The following is a 20,467-nucleotide window of genomic DNA, read 5'->3' on the forward strand; positions in this document are numbered from 1 at the left end:
CGTATGGGTGGGTTTTCTTCTGGGAGAGAGTCCCACTGCTCTGGTTCTCAGCACACTTGCCTGAGAAAAGGAGTAGCAGCAGATGGTGAGGAGAAGGCAGGACTTGGTGTAACCAGTTTAGGCTGTGCTGTTGGTGCTGTGTTTCTTGCTGAAGTTAGTTTATGTTGAGGGATGGGGGAGGGAATTGACACAGGTTGCCTCACTCATGTTGGAGAAGGGAGCTTCCACATGCTGTTGTTGGGGACAGTTCACTTCCAGTGAACTACCTTCCCTGGTATGTCCCAAGAATGCCTCAGATCCCTGCATTCACCCTATCTGTGTCCAGACTGTCTGACTCCCAGCAGTGCGATGCACCTATGTTCTATCCTAGACAGGCTGGCTGAGTTTTTAAACTCCAGCTTTAGGGACTGGCATGGTCCTCTGTGGGGAGGATCTTACTGTACTGGGACTGATGCAGGTTTGTCCCAGAAAGACAGTCCCACCAAAGCTCAGGAACATGACATTTGGAATAAAGTGCAGCAAAGAGCTATCCAGGTTAGCTGCCCTCAGCAGGTGTCTCTGTGCCTATGCTGAGGTAGGTGTGAGGGTAATGACGTCTGCCAGTTCTTTTTTCTCTGCAGAGGCAATATTGCTTCTCCCAGATATGCTCCGAGATGGGGGAGCCTTCTCTCCCTGTGCACACCATCTCCTCAGTTCACACCATCTGCTACTGGGCTATCTGCCCTCCTCCACAGGAGTACTGCGGCTCCCTCAGGGCTCCACACCGCCCTTAAGCCAGACATCTAATACTCCAGTGTTTGTATCCATTTTGTAAAGACGCATGAAGTTTAGCTCCTCTCACTTTCCGTGTCGGTGGCTTTGGGGGAGTGTTTTCCAGGCGTGATCCCCTGTTTTCCTCTCTTTCTTGCTTCTGTCTGTGACCAGGGCTCCCTCCTCTATGCAGCTCCTTCGATCCATTTATCAATGAAAACGCCATTCTGCCCCTCCTACTTTCCACAACGTGACCTCTTACCTCCCTCTAGTTTGAAGTTTGTTCTTCTGGTCTTCAGATTGATTTCTCAGGTGTTCAGAAAGATTTCATATTTATCTAGCTGTGTTCCAGGAATGGGGCAGGCCGAGGGTCCTCCTGCTACTCTGCCGTCATAGCTTCTCATGATCACATTGAGAATAAACATCATGTGAAGTAGAAGCCCTCTCATGAGTAGTTCTTTCCTTGCTGCTGCTGGTGTGTCTTCTATGACTCTGCCACTTTCCCATTTTCTTGCTGTTAGCAAACACATGAAGTATATCCGTTGCAGCTTCCTGGGAATCATCTTCCCACTACTGTCTTGAGACTGACCCCTTGCTCTACTCAGATGTCTGGGCAGAGAGCCCTCCCGGACCACCCATTCTAAAATAGCATTTTCTACTACTCTCCCCTAACTCTCCTTTATTTTTAATGTCTTTTTAAAAATTAGGGTTTATTGAAATATAGTTGAGATATAAAATTGTAAGATATTTAAAATAAACATCATCGTGATTTGCTGTTTTATATATATATTGTGAAATTATATCTCTCCCCAATTAATTAATGAACTTATCCATCACCTCGTGTTTTTGGTTTGGTTTGTTTTGGTGAGTATCTCAGTTCTATTCTCTTAGCAATTTCAATGATAAAATACACTATCACCATGTTCTACATGAGCTCCTCAGACCTATTTATCTTATAGCTGAAGTTGGTGCCTTTTTATCAACCTCTGTTTCATTCCCCAACCCCTGCCAACTTTTTCACTACTCTGTCTCAATGAGCTTGACTCTTTTTTTTTAAAATTTATTTTTTATTTATTTTCAGCATAACAGTATTCATTATTTTTGCACCACACCCAGTGCTCCATGCAATCCGTGCCCTCTATAATACCCACCACCTGGTACCCCGACCTCCCACGCCCCCACCCCTTCAAACCCCTCAGATTGTTTTTCAGAGTCCATAGTCTCTCATGGTTCACCTCCCCTTCCAATTTCCCTCAACTCCCTTCTCCTCTCTAACTCCCCATGTTCTCCATGCTATTTGTTATGCTCCACAAATAAGTGAAACCATATGATAATTGACTCTCTCTGCTTGACTTATTTCACTCAGCATAATCTCTTCCAGTCCCGTCCATGTTGCTACAAAAGTTGGGGATTCATCCTTTCTGATGGAGGCATAATACTCCATAGTGTATATGGACCACATCTTCCTTATCCATTCGTCCGTTGAAGGCTTGACTCTTTTATAAAGATCCACATATAAGTAATATCATGCAGTATTTGTCTTTAACTTATCTCACTTGGCATAATGCCCTCAAGGCCCATCTGTGTTGCCAGTGTCAAGGTGTCCATTCTCATGGATAAGTAATAGTCCTATTATGTATATATAATAAAAAATTAAATGCCCGTATTATGTATGAATTTCTTTCTGGGATTTCTCTATTATTCCATTGATCTATGTGTATGTTTTTATTTAATACCACACAGCTGTAGTTAGTATGGCCTTGTAATGTAGTTGACATCAGGAAATGTGATGCTTTAAACTTTGTGGTTCTTTCATGATTCAGGTTCTTTTGTGGTTCCATACAAATGTTAGGACTGTTAGTTTGTATTTCTGTGAGAAATGGCATTGGAATTTTGGTAGGGATTGCATCGAATCTGTAGCTCGCTTTAGGAAGTATGTTCATTTTAACAATATTTTTCCAAGCCATGATCATTTATTTGTGTCTTCAATTATTATAATCAATTCTTACAGTGTTCAGTGTGTAGATCTTTCAGGTTCTTGGTGAAATTTATTCCTACCTCTTTTATTCTTCTAGATGCAATGGTAAGTGAGATTAATTTTCTTGATTTCCCTTTCTGGTAGTTTGTTATTAGTCTATACAAATGATGTATATTTGTATATTGATTTTATATCTGCAACTTTACGGAATTTGGTCAGTAGTTCCAACAGTTTTTTGGTGGAGTCTTTAGGATTTTCTATGTAGGATATCATGTCATCTGCATATACAGACAGTTATTTCTTCCTTTCTGATTTAGATGCTTTTATTTCTTTTTCTTGCTTTGTTCTTCTGGCTAGGACTTCTAGTAAGTACTGTGTTGAACAGAAGTGGTCAGGGTGGACATCCATCGTTGAGTGTGATGTTAGCTGTGGGCTTGTCACAAAGGCCTCTATCATGCTGGTGTATCAGCCAGCTCAGAGACTGAACACAGGGCTCACTGGGATGCACTGTCATGAAAATTTGGAGAGGGAGTGTGCCTTCTGAGGAGGTCCACTGAAGCTGGTTCAGAGACTTGGAATACTGGTCCTCCTTATGATAGGAATGGTCAGGGCTTATACCTAAAGAACCATCATCCCACACAGGTTCCTGTGCACCTGTGGGATCCCAATAGGCACCATGGCACATATGGCACTAAGCAGTAATGGAATTAGTGCACTTAACACAGGGTGTTTCCTGGTTGGCATGCACACTGAGACACTTACTTTTGGAATTTGAAATTTGGTGACCATTCATGGGGAAGGGGAGCCCAAAATGCAGGCACTGAACATTCTGGTAATACTACAACTGGGGGCTGATGAATATATTGGAAAGTAATGATAGTAAAGAAAAGCAATAGGCCATATTTGTGCTCAGAATTCATGGAACATTTCTTCCCTGAAAGATAACTGATACAAAGGACAGAAACTTTCCCACTGATATTTTTTTTTTTGAGAGTTTTTAATTTTTTATTTTTTATAAACATATATTTTTATCCCCAGGGGTACAGGTCTGTGAATCACCAGGTTTACACACTTCACAGCACTCACCAAATCACATACCCTCCCCAATGTCCATAATCCCACCCCCTTCTCCCAAACCCCCTCCCCCCGGCAACCCTCAGTTTGTTTCGTGAGATTAAGAGTCACTTATGGTTTGTCTCCCTCCCAATCCCATCTTGTTTCATTTATTCTTCTTCTACTCACTTAAGCCTCCATGTTGCATCACCACTTCCTCATATCAGGGAGATCATATGATAGTTGTCTTTCTCTGCTTGACTTATTTCGCTAAGCATGATACGCTCTAGTTCCATCCATGTTGTCGCAAATGGCAAGATTTCATTTCTTTTGATGGCTGCATAGTATTCCATTGTGTATATATACCACATCTTCTTGATCCATTCATCTGTTGATGGACATCTAGGTTCTTTCCATAGTTTGGCTATTGTCCCACTGATATTTTTGTTGACTAACATGAACATAAAATGTGACCCATCCTTTTCACATGGCTACTCTAAATGTGCACTTAAAATGATGAACTTTAAGTTATTCTTTCACATATTTCCTTTGATTCCACCAGTGCATCTAAAACAGAGTCTAATTTCTTTTGAATCCTCCAAAGAAAATGCATAGTTTTATAAAGTGTTAATAATGAGTATTCTCTGAAGAAATGACAAATGACATGTAGCTAATATTATTCTCTATTGCAAAGGAATTGTTTGAACACTGATCTGACTTTGTTTAACTGAACTGAAAGCTGGGAGCAGAAATAGCCTCATATCTATTTAGGACAGGTTTGCTGCCAACAGAGTCATGAACAGAATTTTAGTTTCAGAATTGTGAGGAAGGGATATTCAACCTATTCTGTCATTTCTTCTTTTCCCTAATTAAAAAAATTCTTTTAAATCCAGTATAGTTAATACCCAGTATTATATTAGTTTCAGGTATACAATATGCAACAATTCTCTATATTCCATAGATTCAAAAATTCTATACATTACTCAGTGCCCATTAAGATAAGTGTACTCTTGCTGTGAAGTGTGTAAACCTGGCGATTCACAGACCTGTACCCCTGGGGATAAAAATATATGTTTATAAAAAATAAAAAATAAAAAAAAAGACTTTTGCATTAACCCCCCCCCCAAAAAAAAAGATAAGTGTACGCTCCATCTGCTTCACTTGTTTCACCCATCCTCCCACCACCTCTGTAGTACCCATCAGTTTGTTCTCTATAGTTTGGTTCTTGAATTCCACTTCACGTGAAGTCATAATGGTATTTGTCTCTCTCTGACTCTCATTTTGCTTAGCATTATGCTCTAGATCTACCCACATCATTGCAAATGTCAAGATTTCATTCTTTTATATGGCTGAGTAATATTCTATTACATATGCTGTATGTTATAACACAATACTAATATATAATAATATATTTCTAGCCGTCCTGCTTTATCTTTAAAAAAGTATGTATGTGGCTCATTGAGTAGCTCTGTTTTTATCTTCTTGAGGAACCCCCATGCTGTTTTCCAAATAGAGCTACCCTATAACCCAGCAATTATACTACTAGGCATTTATCCAAAGGATACAAACATAGTGAGTTGAAGGGACACCTGCACCCCACTGTTCATAGCAGTAATGTCCACTGTAGCTAAGATATGGAAAAAGCCCAGATGTCCTTTGAGATGAACGGATAAAGAGGATGTGGTGTCTATAGAGAATAGAGTATCACTCAGCCATCAAGGAGAGTGAAATCTTGCCATTTGCAATGATGCAGACGGAACTAGAGAGTATTATGCTAAGTGAAGTAAGTCAGGCAGAGAATGACAAATACCATATGATTTCATTCATATGTAGAATTTAAGAAACAAAACAGAGAAGGGAAGGAAAAATAAAACACAATAAAAATAGAGAGGGAGGCAAACCATAGAAACTCTGAGCTATCGCGAACAAACTGAGGGTTGCTGGAGTGGAGGTTGGTGTGCGGATGGGGTAACTGGGTGACGGGCATTAAGGATGGCACTTGATGTAATGAGCACTGGGTGTTATATGAAACGGATGAATCACTGAACTCTACTCCTGAAACTAATAAAATGGTATATATTAACTAAGTTGCATTTAAATAAAGAATTAAAATAAGTGTTTATGTGGCAGCAGATAACTGATACAACCAGGAAAAGTGAGATGTGTGTTTCCCCAAACTCACAATTATTCTTTGTGTTATAAAACTTTTAAATGTTATTCCAGGGAATCTCCAGCACTTGGCCCTGATTAACTGAAGCCATCCTTGGGTCCAAGATGTCAGTCACTTACCTAGAAGACCATTCACACTTTCCTCCAGGTGCTGTAGCCTGGGTATGTTTCCTCATCCATCATGTTGTCTCACAGGAGATCTCTGTCATCTGTGTGGACAGGGACAAGCATGTGCTATAACAGTGTAACATTGTTTTTCCAATCTTGTCACTGTCAACTTCTTCCCTGTGACATTTTCACATCACAGTTATACCGCATGTCTGTTCACATACAGTTGCTCTTTCAAAGGCCACCAATCACTTGCCCTTGGGAGTGATTTATCTGATGTGAATTCATACCTTGGGAGAAATACAAATTTTAGGATTATTTGTTCCAGCTCTTTGAAAAATGCCAGTGGAATTTTGATTGGGATGGCATTGAAAGTATAGATTGCTCTAGGCAGTATAGATATTTTAACAATATTTATTCTTCTGATCCATGAGCATGGAGTGTTTTTTTCATCTTTTTATTCCTTCTTCAATTTCTTTCATGAGTGTTCTGTAGTTCCTCGATTACAGATCTTTTACCTCTTTGGTTAGGTTTATTCCCAGGTATCTTACAGTTCTTGGTGCTGTAGTAAATGGAATTGATTCTCTAATTTCCCCTTCTGTGTTTCATTGTTATTGTATAAGAAAGCAACTGATTTCTGTGCATTGATTTTGTATCTTGCCACATTACTGAATCGCTGTATGAGTTCTAGTAGTTTGGGGGTGGAGTCTTTTGGGTTTTCCATATAAAGTATCATGAGAGAGTTTGACTTCTTCCTTGCCAATTTGGATACCTTTTATTTCTCTTTGTTGTCTGATTGCTGTTGCTAGAACTTCTAATCCTATGAATCAGCTACTCAGTGTGACTAAAACTTTAATATGGAAGGAAATAATTTAAAAGGAAATCAACTAAAGAGTTAGCAGTCATTATTTCTAGGTTATGAGATAATTGAGAAACTTTTTCTTTTATTCTTCCTGTTTTTCTCACGTCCAAATACACACTTAAAAGGATTCCATAATATTATGAGGGTGAAAGAAAACCTAGAGTATCTTTCCCTTCTTTTAGTTGTCAGGTGTTGCAAATGTTCTAAATGTTTAAAGCCTAAAGATGTTGCTCCTGTATTCATTGCCCAATGAATATTTGTTATACTCTGTAGAATAAGAACATTTCGGGGCTCCTGGGTGGCTCAGTGGGTTAAGCCGCTGCCTTAGGCTCAGAGTCCTGGGATCAAGCTCCGCATCAGGCTCTCTGCTCAGCAAGGAGCCTGCTTCCTCCTCTCTCTCTGCCTGCCTGTCTGCCTGCTTGTCATCTCTCTCTGTCAAATAAATAAATAAATAAAATCTTTAAAAAAAAAGAATAAGAACATTTCATGTATATTTATTAAGAAAATATCCATTCACTTATTCATTCTCTGTATTTATTAAACATGTAGTTCATGTCAGAAGCCAATTTAGACACAGGATAATCACACATGAGTAAGAGGTTCTATGTTGTTGAAAAGCTCACCAATGCCTTTCCCCAAACATACATACAGACAAGTATATAAAATGAGGTAATGCCATAATAGTGGCAGGGACTGGTTTTGGAGGGAATTCAAAGGGCAGATTGATGAGATTTGTAAGAATTTCTATGCAGAGGTAAGATTATAACTGGGTTTAGGAGTCTCGTGAGAGGTTTGTAAGTGATAAATCAGTAGGTTATCAAGATTGGGGACAAGCATGTCACCACAAAGAAGAGGTGATATTCATTTCCAAGGGCCACACTGCCACCATTCCGTACATTCTCCACCCAAGTCCTTAGAACACCATAAAGTTTCTATTGTCTTTAGGGCTTCCTGTCTTTGGGTATCATCACCCTCTCTCAGATTCCTCATTATTGCCAAGGCTTACACATCTGATGATTTTAAAGTTACCTGCAAAAAGGAATTAAAACTATAAAGGTATAGTGTTTTCCCTGTGGAATCCGGGGAACCACAAGGTTTGAAGACAGGAGAGAAAAGACCGTTAAGCCTTACAAACCCTGTACTCCCACCCAGTACTCCAGGTGGATGGCAGTTTACTTGACCTTGAAATCACAGAGCAAGGACCCTATAAATGTGAGGACTGTCTTGCGCAGAGAGGATTTCCAGTCTCTTGAAATGGTCATCTTGTATAGAAGGGAGTATTTCTCTCTCCAGCGTCCAGATTATCAGAGTTTGAATGTATTTACCAGTAAAGCAAAGTAAAAACATATGGGGAACAAACATGAGATTGCTAAGTTCTTTTGCCAAATAAGAACATCAAGCCCCTTTCCAAAAAATTACCATCTATTACCACCTTAACTTAGTAAAAGAAAAAAATATAAAACCAGAGTAAGAAGATACTATTAAATAAGGAATACCCTTTTATATGGATTTCTTTTAGGTGATACTCCTCATTTCCTTCATTTCTCTTATCTAAGAGCCTAGAGAAACCATTACTCACCTACTTTCACCGGTGTTTGGGAAGGAAATTAATTAAAATCTGTAAAGCCCTGTTAATTTTCTGTTTAGAGACTTAACATCTCCCTATTCTCTATAATAGTGGTTCTGAAAGTTTAGACTAATACCTTTAGTGTTTGTTAAAAATATCAGTTGCTGGGTCCATTGTAGATGGTTGGTTCAGTAGGTCTGAGGAGGGCCCAAGAGTGTGCATTACTGATAAGGGGCCAAGTGATGCTATTGCCGGTGGTCCAAGGGCACGCTACCTTACAGGAAACACTCAAACTCCTTATCAGGCCACAGAGGGTAAAAGTTAAGCTACTCTAACAGAGAGAGCCTAAAGTAAAGAGCTTAATTAATATTAAAATAATATAGAAGCTTTTCCTCCTGTAATAGTCTAGAGACATTCTCTGTTGCAGGGATGGATGTTTCCATGTTATTTTTCCATTCCTTATTAGGGCTTTTGGTAAAGCTCGGTACGCTCCACATTGACATTCTACCCAAGATGAAGGGGAGTGAGAAGGGTGAGAGCAAGTGGCTTCATATTTGAGAAGATAACCCAGGAGTTACACACATTGCTTCCCTGGCATTGTGTTGGTGAAGGCCAGGCTCAGAAATGCGATACACACTTTGTGGCCCTGTGTCCAGTTAAAACTAGGAGAAGTTGGAATGGGTATTAGTGGGCAGATGATCTCCAGTACAGAAGCCCCAATATCAGTATCAGGTAGATGAAGAGAGGGTATGCCTATAAAATTGGTCAGTGAGGAAAGGAAAAAATTAGTGTAAGGTGTAATCCTATATTAAAATAATTTCTATGTGAAATGTTAATACTTTGTACATCTCTCGATAACTGTATTTAACCACATTTCATAATTATATGTTTAGTTGTCTACTGATCTTGATTAGTCTTGAAGGATTCTAAGTGTATGAATTGAAGTTTCTTTGTGTGTCTGTATCTCTATCTCCTTAAAATTTTTCTCTCTTTACACTTATTTACAGTGCCATTAATTAGTACAATTCTTGGTACAGTGTTAACACCCAATAAATGCTCTTGCAGAACAGAATCAATTCATCTTTTGTTGGTAAAAGTCAGTATTATTTACTAGCTCTCTTCCATGTAACTCACGACTTGACTGGTCATTTTTCAACACACAGTATTCTCTTTACTGCTCTCTTCACATCTTTGTTTCTTAAAGTGTAGATCAGAGGGTTAAGGGTGGGTGTGATGATTGTGTAAAAGAGAGTAAAGAACTTTCCTTCATCTTGGGAGGTGCTATTCTGTGGCTTCATGTACATGTAAATGGCTGTTCCATAAAACAGAGTTACTACTGTGAGGTGGGAACCACATGTGTTAAGGACCTTACTCCACCTTGCTGCTGACTTGATCCTCACGACTGCTTGAGTGATTACTGCATATGAGATGAGAATTAGTGATAGAGGTACTAGAAGAAATATCACCCCGAGAGCAAAGAGAATGACCTCAATTACTTTTGAGTAGACACAAGACATCTTGATCAATGCTGGCATCTCACAGAAAAAATTATCCACTTCCCGGTGGCCACATCTTGGTAATTTCAAAGTCAGGGAGCAAAGAATTAACGCACTGCCAAGGCCACCTAACCACGTGGTGAGCACCATATTCTGGCAAAGCTGAGGGTTCATTATGACCGTGTAGTGAAGAGGTTGACAGACAGCAGCATAGCGGTCATAGGCCATCACAGCCAAGAGAAGACATTCGGTGGCTCCCAGGTCAAGGGCAAAGAAGAATTGGAGCACACACCCTCCATACGTAATAGACCTTGTCGGACCCCATAGATTTACCAGCATCTGGGGGATAATGCTAGTCGTATAGCAGAGATCCAAAAAAGACAAATTGGATAAGAAGAAATACATGGGCGTATGGAGCTGGGTGTCTAGGTAAGATACCAGAATGATGGTTGTGTTTCCTACCAGAGTCACAATATAGAAGATGAAGACCACCCCAGAGATAATGGGTTCTAATTGGGGCCGATCAGAAAAGCCCAGCAGGATGAAATCTGTGGTGGAACTTCCATTGTTTGTGTCCATGGCTCCTTAGGAAAGTCTAGGAGACAAGATTGTGGTCATCAAAATAGCATCAGCCCTAGGCAGAAATAGCTTGCCATGTAGCTTACCATGAGTATCCCCAGTTCAGTTGTTTGTGTGCTCTCTCCCATTTGGACCACCTCTGTTAACACTCTCCTTGTGCTCCTTGCCCAAAGCCTCTCTGTGTTTACTCATAACCAGAGTGGTTCTAAAAATAATATATGGCAAACCCAGTCGCACCGAGTTATAAATCATTGAAATGGTTTAATGATGCCATGTCACCTATGTTTCTGTGTGATTTGGTTAAGTGATAAATCCATAAATTTAAGATTAAGATTGGAAGAGTTGTTCCTTGTTGAAATTGTGACATAAGCATACGTGGTCATGACAAATTTTTGCCTTACCCAAGAAGTGGAATTTCAGGTAAAAAGTTAAGGGACCCACTTCCTAGGGACAATCTTTAGTATTTGGCAGCAGGATCAGTTTCCATATTCATTTTCAAATGTGTTCATTCCAGCCATTACGGTCACTGTCCCTTCCTTGATTTCCCTCCTCTTCAACATGGCAGACACTGCTGTTCCTTTATCAGTTTTGCTGTTCCCCACTCTACTGACCTTTTTTGATGCCAGGAGAAATCATCTTTCCTATTAACCTTCTTTTCTGTGTACAGAGGACCCATATTTCCTAGAATGCCATTCATGACTGCTGTATAGCATTTAAATAGCCTTACTGATTTGTTGCAGAGTTAAAGATTGAACTAATTCCAGAAACGTTTGGTTACCACCCACACACAGCAACCACCTGAGTTAGCTCCAACTCACCTGGCCATACTGCAAAATTATGTTGGCAGGTAACTGGAACAAGAAGCAGCTCAGTAAACAGTCAGTGAGTTGTCTTTCTTTGTGGAATGTCCCAGTTCCACAAATGAGTCAATGTTCTGCTTGCTTCAGACCTCTATAGGTAAAACCATTTTAGTTCTCTAAGAATTCAGAAAAGAGATAAGGAACACATAAATTTCACTATTTCTGAATAGTTTATCATATCACTTTATAGACAGAATTTTATTGATTGAATTAGTTTATAAATGTTTTTTAGTTTTTATTTATTTTTTTGATTTGTAAATTTGTGTTTTTTTGCATAGAATTTCTGGCCGTAAACATCAGACATACGGTAGTTTATATTTGTTGTGTGTTTGTGACCAGGAATAATAACTTTACTTGCTGTCATTACAGTAAAATAAGGTGAATTAAATTACCTACCATAAATGGTTGTTACAAGCAGTTTAGTCAGAACATGAAAATAGTATTATCATGAAAAAGAACTGTTCCTACCAAGTAGCATGAGATAGGGATATAGCTTTTCTCAATACAAAATGGAATTTAATTTAATTAATGAATGTGATGTTTTTATGTGATGGATGACTGCTAAGTTGGGCAGAGTGGTTAAGTGCACAGATTTTAGACTCAGAGTTTGGTGTCAAAGCCCAGGTTCACTAGTTGGCGGTAATGTGTCCTTGGGCAGTTATGTTATTTTTTCACACCAACTTCCTTATATGTTCAGTGAAGATAATAATGTTCCTCAAAAGGAGGTGGTGGGATTTAGTAATTGTGAAAGCACTAGGAACTGTGTTTGGTTCATATTAACTCTCAAAATTAAAAATTGTATTAACCTACCCACAAATTATTATTGTCACTGTATTCACTCCTTCCTGTCATCATTTTTCACTGGTGATTCTACCATGATGGTCTGGAACTGAACCTGAATGCCTAAAACTTCATGTTTGCATAACTTTTCAAATGCACACACACTCATATATACAAAAGTGACCACAAGCACGGTGTACATACTAAACCGATAAACCCAGAGGCAGGAGAGGACAGAGGACTTAGCTCCCAACCTGTGTAGGTTACAAAATGCACTGGGCATCCTTTGACCACATAAGGCTGGGATAGTGCTGGGAATTAAAAGGTCACAGAACTTTAGAGCTGAAATAGACTTAGAAAGTGTGATCCAGCCTTCTGCCTTAGGATGGGGGCCTTCCACGGAATACCCACAGACTCCAGTTTTCAGAGCTTCATAGCTCTGCGCCTTTAATCTGTGCCTCATCCCTACTCTTTGTGTTGAGCTCAGAGATGCCTCCTTAACATCCAAGACTGATGCTTTTTCTTTATTCTGGAAATAACAGAGAATATGTCAATTCAACATGGCTTCATTATGAAGAACAGTTTTATTATACAAAAAAACATAGATGCAGAAGAAAACAAAGGCTTGATGAGTGAAGGTGAATGTTCTTGTAACTAACAGGCACATCAAGAAATAGAATCTTGCCAAGCACCCCAGGAACTTCTCTTCATGACGGTCCTGATCATTACACTTCCCTCTTTCTCAAACTATCCACTATTCTTTTTTTTTTTTTTTTTTAATTTATTTTCAGTGTAACAGTATTCATCGTTTTTGCATCACACCCAGTCTCTATGCAATCCATGCCCTCTCCAATAACCACGACCTGGTTCCCCCAACCTCCCACCTCCCGCCCCTTCAAACTATTGATGTTTATAATACTCACCTAGTTTAACATTTTTTAAAAAAATATATATTTTAGAGAGTGTGAGAGAGAGAGAGCATGGGGGGAAGGGGCAGATGGAGAGGGAGAGAGAAACTCACGCAGGCTATGCTGAGCACAGAGGCTGAGGCATGTATGGCTCGATCTCATACGCTGAGCTCTCACCCTGGCCCCAAACCAAGAGTCGAACCCTTAAACAACCGCGCCACTAAGGTGCCATTAGTAATCTTCTTGTATTTAGTAGCTTGATTATGCAAATGTGCACCTGTAGACAATATTGTTTAAATTGGGCTCATTAAAAGTTTTTTATATGTCTTTTGAGTTTCTTTTAATATTGGAATCTCTTATCAAATATACTTTTAGGTCTATATTCCTAGACTAAGTGTTTGATTTTGATGGCTTTCGGCTGCTTCTAACACTGTATTATGTTCAATTAGTACACTTCCCGGTGGCCATCCATTGGACTCACTATGGTTTATCACATACCTTTGATTATGAGCTGAGCCGTGAACACTATACCATAGGTGTGTGAAGAAGACAGTGAGCATCCATGAGACGTGTATAGTTCCTAAAATATATGTTTGCTTGGTTTAACAGGGGGAAAAACATTAACAGCTGAGTTGGCACTTTGGGTCACATGGGAACTCAGGTACTCACTGGAAGTGTTAAGCTGGAATTATCCTTCATGCAATTGTATGTTGTTCTATGAAACATAACACAAATGAAGCAAACATATTTAAACATAATTTGAATGTACAGAATGATGTGGAGAGTAAACTAGAAGGAAAATTAGAACATATTTACATTTCAGGAGGGAAGAGTTCACAGCTGTCATATTCTTACATAGTCCAAAGGTAGCCATCTTCCCATGATGACGAGCCTTCATTTCAGCGGTAATCAGAAGGATTCTTCTTTGACAAGTTACTGAGTTCATGAAATACTGATTAGTCCCGACTACTTGTTCTAACAATTAGATCACTTTTGTGTTTAAATGCAACAGCTGCACTAATGTTCAGTGAGGTCTCTAATGTGAATGTTGAAGAAAAACTAAATGTGGGACTGGTGGAAAAGCTGATGAATTTCGTTCGTTGAATGTATTTTTGATGGGATATTTGCAATTTTTTTGTATATGCTCCTGTTAGAGACACATTTGTGGGTGGATCTCTGCCTAATTAAACCAGGAGAGCCCTACACTTGTTCATGTGTACTCCAAGAAGTGTTTATGTAGGACTTAAAGGCTAGTAAGTTAAGGTGGTGTAGACCCTAGGGACTAGTGCCCCACAGAGGGATTAATAGGACTTAGACCATGGTCAGAGGCCTATCCAAATAACCATTTTAGGAGCGATTCCCTTAAGACATTGGGTTTCACCTGTTCTTTTTGTCTTTATTTTTCCTTTTAGATTCCTCCATGGAAATTAAATTCAGAAATGGGTTTGTTTATGTATGTAATTTACTATTGAAGATTGAAAATATAATATTAATCATTTATATAAAAATTAACACATTTAGCTGGACTTTTTGTTTTGTTTTAATTTTGTAAGGGATTTTTAATTTTTTCCATTTAAAAAAATTTAAAATCAAGTAATTAACATATGATGCGTTATTGGTTTCAGAGGTAGAGGTCAGTGATTCAGCAGTCTTAAATATACTCATTACATCATGTATATAACACTCATTACATCATGTGCCCTCCTTAATGTCTATCACTCAGTTACCCCATCCCCTCATCTCCCTCCCCTACAGAAGCCCTCAGTTGTTTCCTATGATTCAGAGTTTCTTATGGTTTGTCTCCCTCTCTGATTTCATCTTTTTTTTTTCATTTTTTAAAAATTAATTTATTTTCAGGCAACAGAATTCATTGTTTATGCACCACACCCAGTGCTCCACGCCATACGTGCTCTCCATAATACCCACCACCTAGCTCCCCCAACTTCCTACCCCCCCCCCGCCCCTTCAGAACCTTCAGATTGTTTTTCAGAGTCCATAGTCTCTCATGGTTCACCTTCCCTTCCAACTTCCCTCAACTCCCTTCTCCTCTCTAACTCCCTATGTCCTCCTTGTTATTTGTTATGCTCCACAAATAAGCGAAACCACATGATAATTGACTCTCTGCTTGACTTATTTCACTCAGCATAATCTCTTCCATTCCCATCCATGTTGCTACAGAAGTTGGGTATTCATCCTTTCTTTATTTTTTATTTTTTCAGCATAACAGTATTCATTATTTTTGCACCACACCCAGTGCTCCATGCAATCCGTGCCCTCTATAATACCCACCACCTGGATCCCCCAACCTCCCACCCCCCGCCCCTTCAAAACCCTCAGATTGTTTTTCAGAGTCCATAGTCTCTCAAGGTTCACCTCCCCTTCCAATTTCCCCCAACTCCCTTCTCCTCTCCATCTCCCCATGTCCTCCATGCTATTTGTTATGCTCCACAAATAAGTGAAACCACATGATAATTGACTCTCTCTGCTTGACTTATTTCACTCAGCATAATCTTCTCCTGTCCTGTCCATGTTGCTACAAATGTTGGGTATTCATCCTTTCTGATAGAGGCATAATGCTCCATAGTATATATGGACAATATCTTTATCCTGAATATTCTTCTTTTATGATTTAATTTTATTTTTTCAGTGTTCCAGGATTTATTGTTTATATCCCTCCATATCCTCAAACCATAGTGTTTAAAACTTGAACTTAATAGCAGGAGAAATTTTGGAAGGAACACAGGTTACAGAACATCCTAGTAAAGAATGAATGTGTCAACCAGGAAATTAAAGAAGAATTAAAATATTCATGGAAGCAAATGAGAATGAAAAAACAACAGTTTAGAACCTTTGGGATGCAGCAAGGCCTGCCCTAAGAGAGAAGTATAAAGTAATACAAGACCTTTCTCAAGAAACAAGAAAAATTTCCTGTCTTGCTAATTTTGGCCATTCTAACTGGTGTAAGGTGATATCTCAATGTAGTTTTAATTTGAATCTCCCTGATGGCTAGTGATGATGAACATTTTTTCATGTGTCTGATAGCCATCTGTATGTCTTTATTGGAGAAGTGTCTGTCCATATCTTCTGCCCATTTTCTGATATGATTGTCTATTTTGTGTGTGTTGAGTTTGAGGAGTTCATTATAGCTCCTGGATATCAACCCTTTGTCTGTACTGTCATTTGCAAATATCTTCTCCCATTCCGTGGGTTGCCTCTTTGTTTTCTTGACTGTTTCCTTTGCTGTGCAGAAGCTTTTGATTTTGATGAAGTCCCAAAAGTTCATCTTTGCTTTTGTTTCCTTTGCCTTTGGAGACATATCTTGAAAGAAGTTGCTGTGGCTGATATTGAAGAGATTACTGCCTATGTTCTCCTCTAGAATTCTGATGGATTCCTGTCTCACATTGAGGTCTTTTATCCATTTTGAGTTTATCTTTGTGTATGGTGTAAGAGAATGGTCGAGTTTCATTCTTCTACATATAGCTTCCCAGTTTTCCCAGCACCATTTATTGAAGAGACTGTCTTTTTTCCACTGTATATTTTTTCCTGTTTTGTTGAAGATTATTTGACCATAGAGTTGAGGGTCCATATCTGGGCTCTCTAATGTGTTCCACTGGTCTGTGTCTGTTTTTATGCCAGTACCATGCTGTCTTGGTGATCACAGCTTTGTAGTAAAGCTTGAAATCAGGTAACATGATGCCCCCAGCTTTATTTTTGTTTTTCAACATTTCCTTAGCGATTCGGGGTCTCTTCTGATTCCATACAAATTTTAGGATTATTTGCTCAAATACAGAACCTAATCTTATACCTAAAGGAGCTGGAGAAAGAACAGCAAATAAAGCCTACATCCAGAAGGAGAAGAGAAATAAAGATTAGAGGGAGTTGAGGGAAATTGGAAGGGGAGGTGAACCATGAGAGACTATGGACTCTGAAAAACAATCTGAGGATTTTGAAAGGGTGTGGGGTGGGAGGTTGGGGGAACCAGGTTGGGGGAACCAGGTGGTGGGTATTTGGAGAGGGCATGGATTGCATGGAGCACTGGGTGTGGTGCAAAAACAATGAATACTGTTATGCTGAAAAGAAATAAAAAATAATAAAAAAAAGAAATCAAAAGAACAGTAGAAAAAATCCCACAAACTGGGAGCTGATTATTTGAAAGAATTAATAAGATTGATATATCCCTGGCCAGACTTAACGAAAAAGAAAAGAGAAATGACCCAAATAAGTAAAATCACATGAATGAGGGAGAGATCACAACCAACACCAAAGAAATACAAGCAATTATAACAGAATATTAATGTTATGACCAATTAATTCTATGCCAAGAAATTGGGCAGTCTGAAAGAAGTGGATGCATTTTTAGAAACATATAAACCACCAAAACTGAAACAGGAAGAAATAGAAAGCCTGAACAGACCCCTAACCAGCAAAAAACTGAAACAATAATTTAAAAAACTCCCAATAAACAAGAGTCCAGGGTCAATGCTATCCCATTGGAATACTCCCAAACATTTAAGGAAGAAATAATACTTATTCTTATGAAGGTGTTCCAGAAAAAGGAGTGGGAGGAAAACTTCCAAACTCATTTTATGAGGCCAGCATTACCTTGATCCTGAAATCGCACAAAGACCCCATCAAAAAGGAGAATTACGTCCAATATCCTTGATGAACAAGGATGCAAAAATTCTTACTAAAATAGTAGCTAGTAGGATCCAACGCTACCTTAAAAGAATTATTCACCATGACCAGGTGGGATTTATTCCTGGGAGGCAAGTTTGGTTCAACATTTGCAAATCAGTCAAAGTTATACACAATATTAGTAAAAGAAAGGGCAAGAACTATATGATCCTCAAAAAAAAAAAAAAAAAAAAAAAGAACTATATGATCCTCTCCATAGATGCAGAAAAAGCATTTGACAGAATACAGGATCCTTTCTTTCTTTTTTTTTTTGTAAATTTTTTATTTCTTTTCAGCGTAACAGTATTTATTGTTTTTTCACCATACCCAGTGCTCCATGCAATCTGTGCCCTCTCTAATGCCCACCACCTGGTCCTTTCTTGATAAAAAAAGGATGAATACCCAACTTTTGTAGCAACATGGACTGGACTGGAAGAGATTCTGCTGAGTGAAATAAATCAAGCAGAGAGAGTCAATTATCATGTGGTTTCACTTATTTGTGGAGCATAACAAATATCATGGAGGACATGGGGAGTTAGAGAGAAGGGAGTTGGGGGAAATTGGAAGGGGAGGTGAACCATGAGAGACTATGGACTCTGAAAAACAATCTGAGGGTTTTGAAGGGGTGGGGGGTGGGAGGTTGGGGTACCAGGTGGTGGGTATTATAGAGGGCACGGATTGCATGGAGCACTGGGTGTGGTGCAAAAATAATGAATACTGTTATGCTGAAAATAAAAAATAAATTTAAAAAAAGTCTCCACAGTGTAGGGATAGAGGGAACATACCTTAATTTCATGAAAGCCATATACTAAATATTCACAACAAATATCATACTCAGTGGGGAAAAACTGAGCATTTTCCCTAAAGTTAAGAATGTGACAGGGAGGGCGCCTGGGTGGCTCAGTGGGTTAAGCCGCTGCCTTCGGCTCAGGTCATGATCTCAGGGTCCTGGAATCGAGTCCCGCATGGGGCTCTCTGCTCATCAGGGAGCCTGCTTCCCTTTCTCTCTCTCTCTGCCTGCCTCTCCATCTACTTGTGATTTCTCTCTGTCAAATAAATAAATAAAATCTTTAAAAAAAATGTGACAGGGATGTCTGCTTTCACCAATATTGTTCAACATAGAACTGGAAGTCCTAGCTTCAGCAATCAAAAAACAAAAAGAAATAAAAGGCATCCAAGTAGGCAAAGAAGAAATTTAACTTTTACTCTTCACAGATGAAGTGATACTCTGTAGAAAATTCAAAAGACTCCACCCCAAAATTTCTAGAACACATACAGAAAATTCAACAATGTGTCAGGATATAAAATCAATGTACAAAAGCAGCTTGCATTTCTATACTCTAACAGTGAGAACAAAGAAAGAGAAATGAAGGAATCAGTTCCATTTACAATTGCACCAAAATCCATAAGATACATAAGATACCTGGGAATAAATCTATTCAAAGAGGTAAATGATCTGTACTCTGGAAACTGTAGATCTCTTATGAGAGAAATCAAGGAAGACACAAAAATATGGGAAAACATTCCATGCTCATGAATTGAAAGGATGAATATTGTTAAAATGTTTATGCTACCCAGAGAAATCTACACATTCAATGAAATCCCTATCAAAATACCACCAACTTTTTTCACAGAACTGGAAAAAAAAATCCTAAAATTTGTATGGAACCAGAGAAGACCCGAATAGCCAAAGAATGTTGAAAAAGAAAATCAGGGGTGCCTGGGTGGCTCAGCTGGGCATCTGCCTTTGGCTCAGGTCATGATCCTGGAGCCCTGACATTAAGCCCCACATTGGGCTCCCTGCTTGATAGGGAGTCTGCTTCTCTCTCTCCCTCCACTGATCCCCATGCTCATACTCTTTTGTGCTTTGTTGTCGCTCTCTTTTTTTCTCTCTCTCAAATAAGTAAATAACATAAAGTCTTTTAAAAAAAGAAAGAAAGACTTTCATAAATAGATTTTATGAAGTTCAGGAATGTTCCCTCTATCCCTATACTTTGAAGTGTTTTAATCAGGAATGGATGCTGGATTTTGTCAAATGCTTTTTCTGCATCAATTGAGAGGACATTGCCAAACTGTGGAAAGACCAAGATGCCCTTCAACGTACAAATGGATAAGGAAGATGTGGTCCATATACACTATGGAGTATTATGCCTCCAACAGAAAGGATGAATACCCAACTTTTGTAGCAACATGGACGGGACTGGAAGAGATTCTGCTGAGTGAAATCAGTCAAGCAGAGAGAGTCAATTATCATATGGTTTCACTTATTTGTGGAGCATAACAAATAGCATGGAGGACATGGGGAGTTAGGAGAAGGGAGTTGAGGGAAATTGGAAGGGGAAGTGAACCATGAGAGACTATGGACTCTGAAAAACAATCTGAGGGGTTTTAAGTGGTGCAGGGGGTGGGAGGTTGGGGTACCAGGTGGTGGGTATTAGAGAGGGCACGGATTGCATGGAGCACTGGGTGTGGTGCAAAAATAATGAATACTGTTAATGCTGAAAATAAAAAATAAAAAAAAATCACAATGAGATGACACCTCACACCAGTTAGAATGGCTAAAATTAACAACTCATGAAACAACATATGTTGGCAAGGATGTGGAGAAAGGGGAATCCTTTTACTCTGTTGGTGGGAATGCAAGCTGGTGTAGCCACTCTGGAAAACAGTATGGAGGATCGTC

The 20,467-nt window shown here is 39.1% G+C and overlaps 1 protein-coding gene across 1 annotated transcript; it reads right to left on the reverse strand.

Annotated features, from left to right (window-relative positions):
- Positions 1–9,632: 9,632 nt before the first annotated feature.
- LOC131833300 (olfactory receptor 2W1-like) lies at positions 9,633–10,562 on the reverse strand. Its single transcript, XM_059176418.1, has one exon. It carries the CDS (start codon positions 10,560–10,562, stop codon positions 9,633–9,635), a length of 930 nt encoding a protein of 309 aa, XP_059032401.1.
- Between the last annotated feature and the right edge of the window lie 9,905 nt (positions 10,563–20,467).

This window comes from Mustela lutreola, chromosome 6, assembly GCF_030435805.1.
Source record: "Mustela lutreola isolate mMusLut2 chromosome 6, mMusLut2.pri, whole genome shotgun sequence".
NCBI classification, from domain to species: Eukaryota; Metazoa; Chordata; class Mammalia; order Carnivora; family Mustelidae; genus Mustela; species Mustela lutreola.

Excerpts from the sequence above, each read along its gene's own strand:
- LOC131833300 (XM_059176418.1), bottom strand. The coding sequence starts at position 10,562 with ATGGACACAAACAATGGAAGTTCCACCACAGATTTCATCCTGCTGGGC.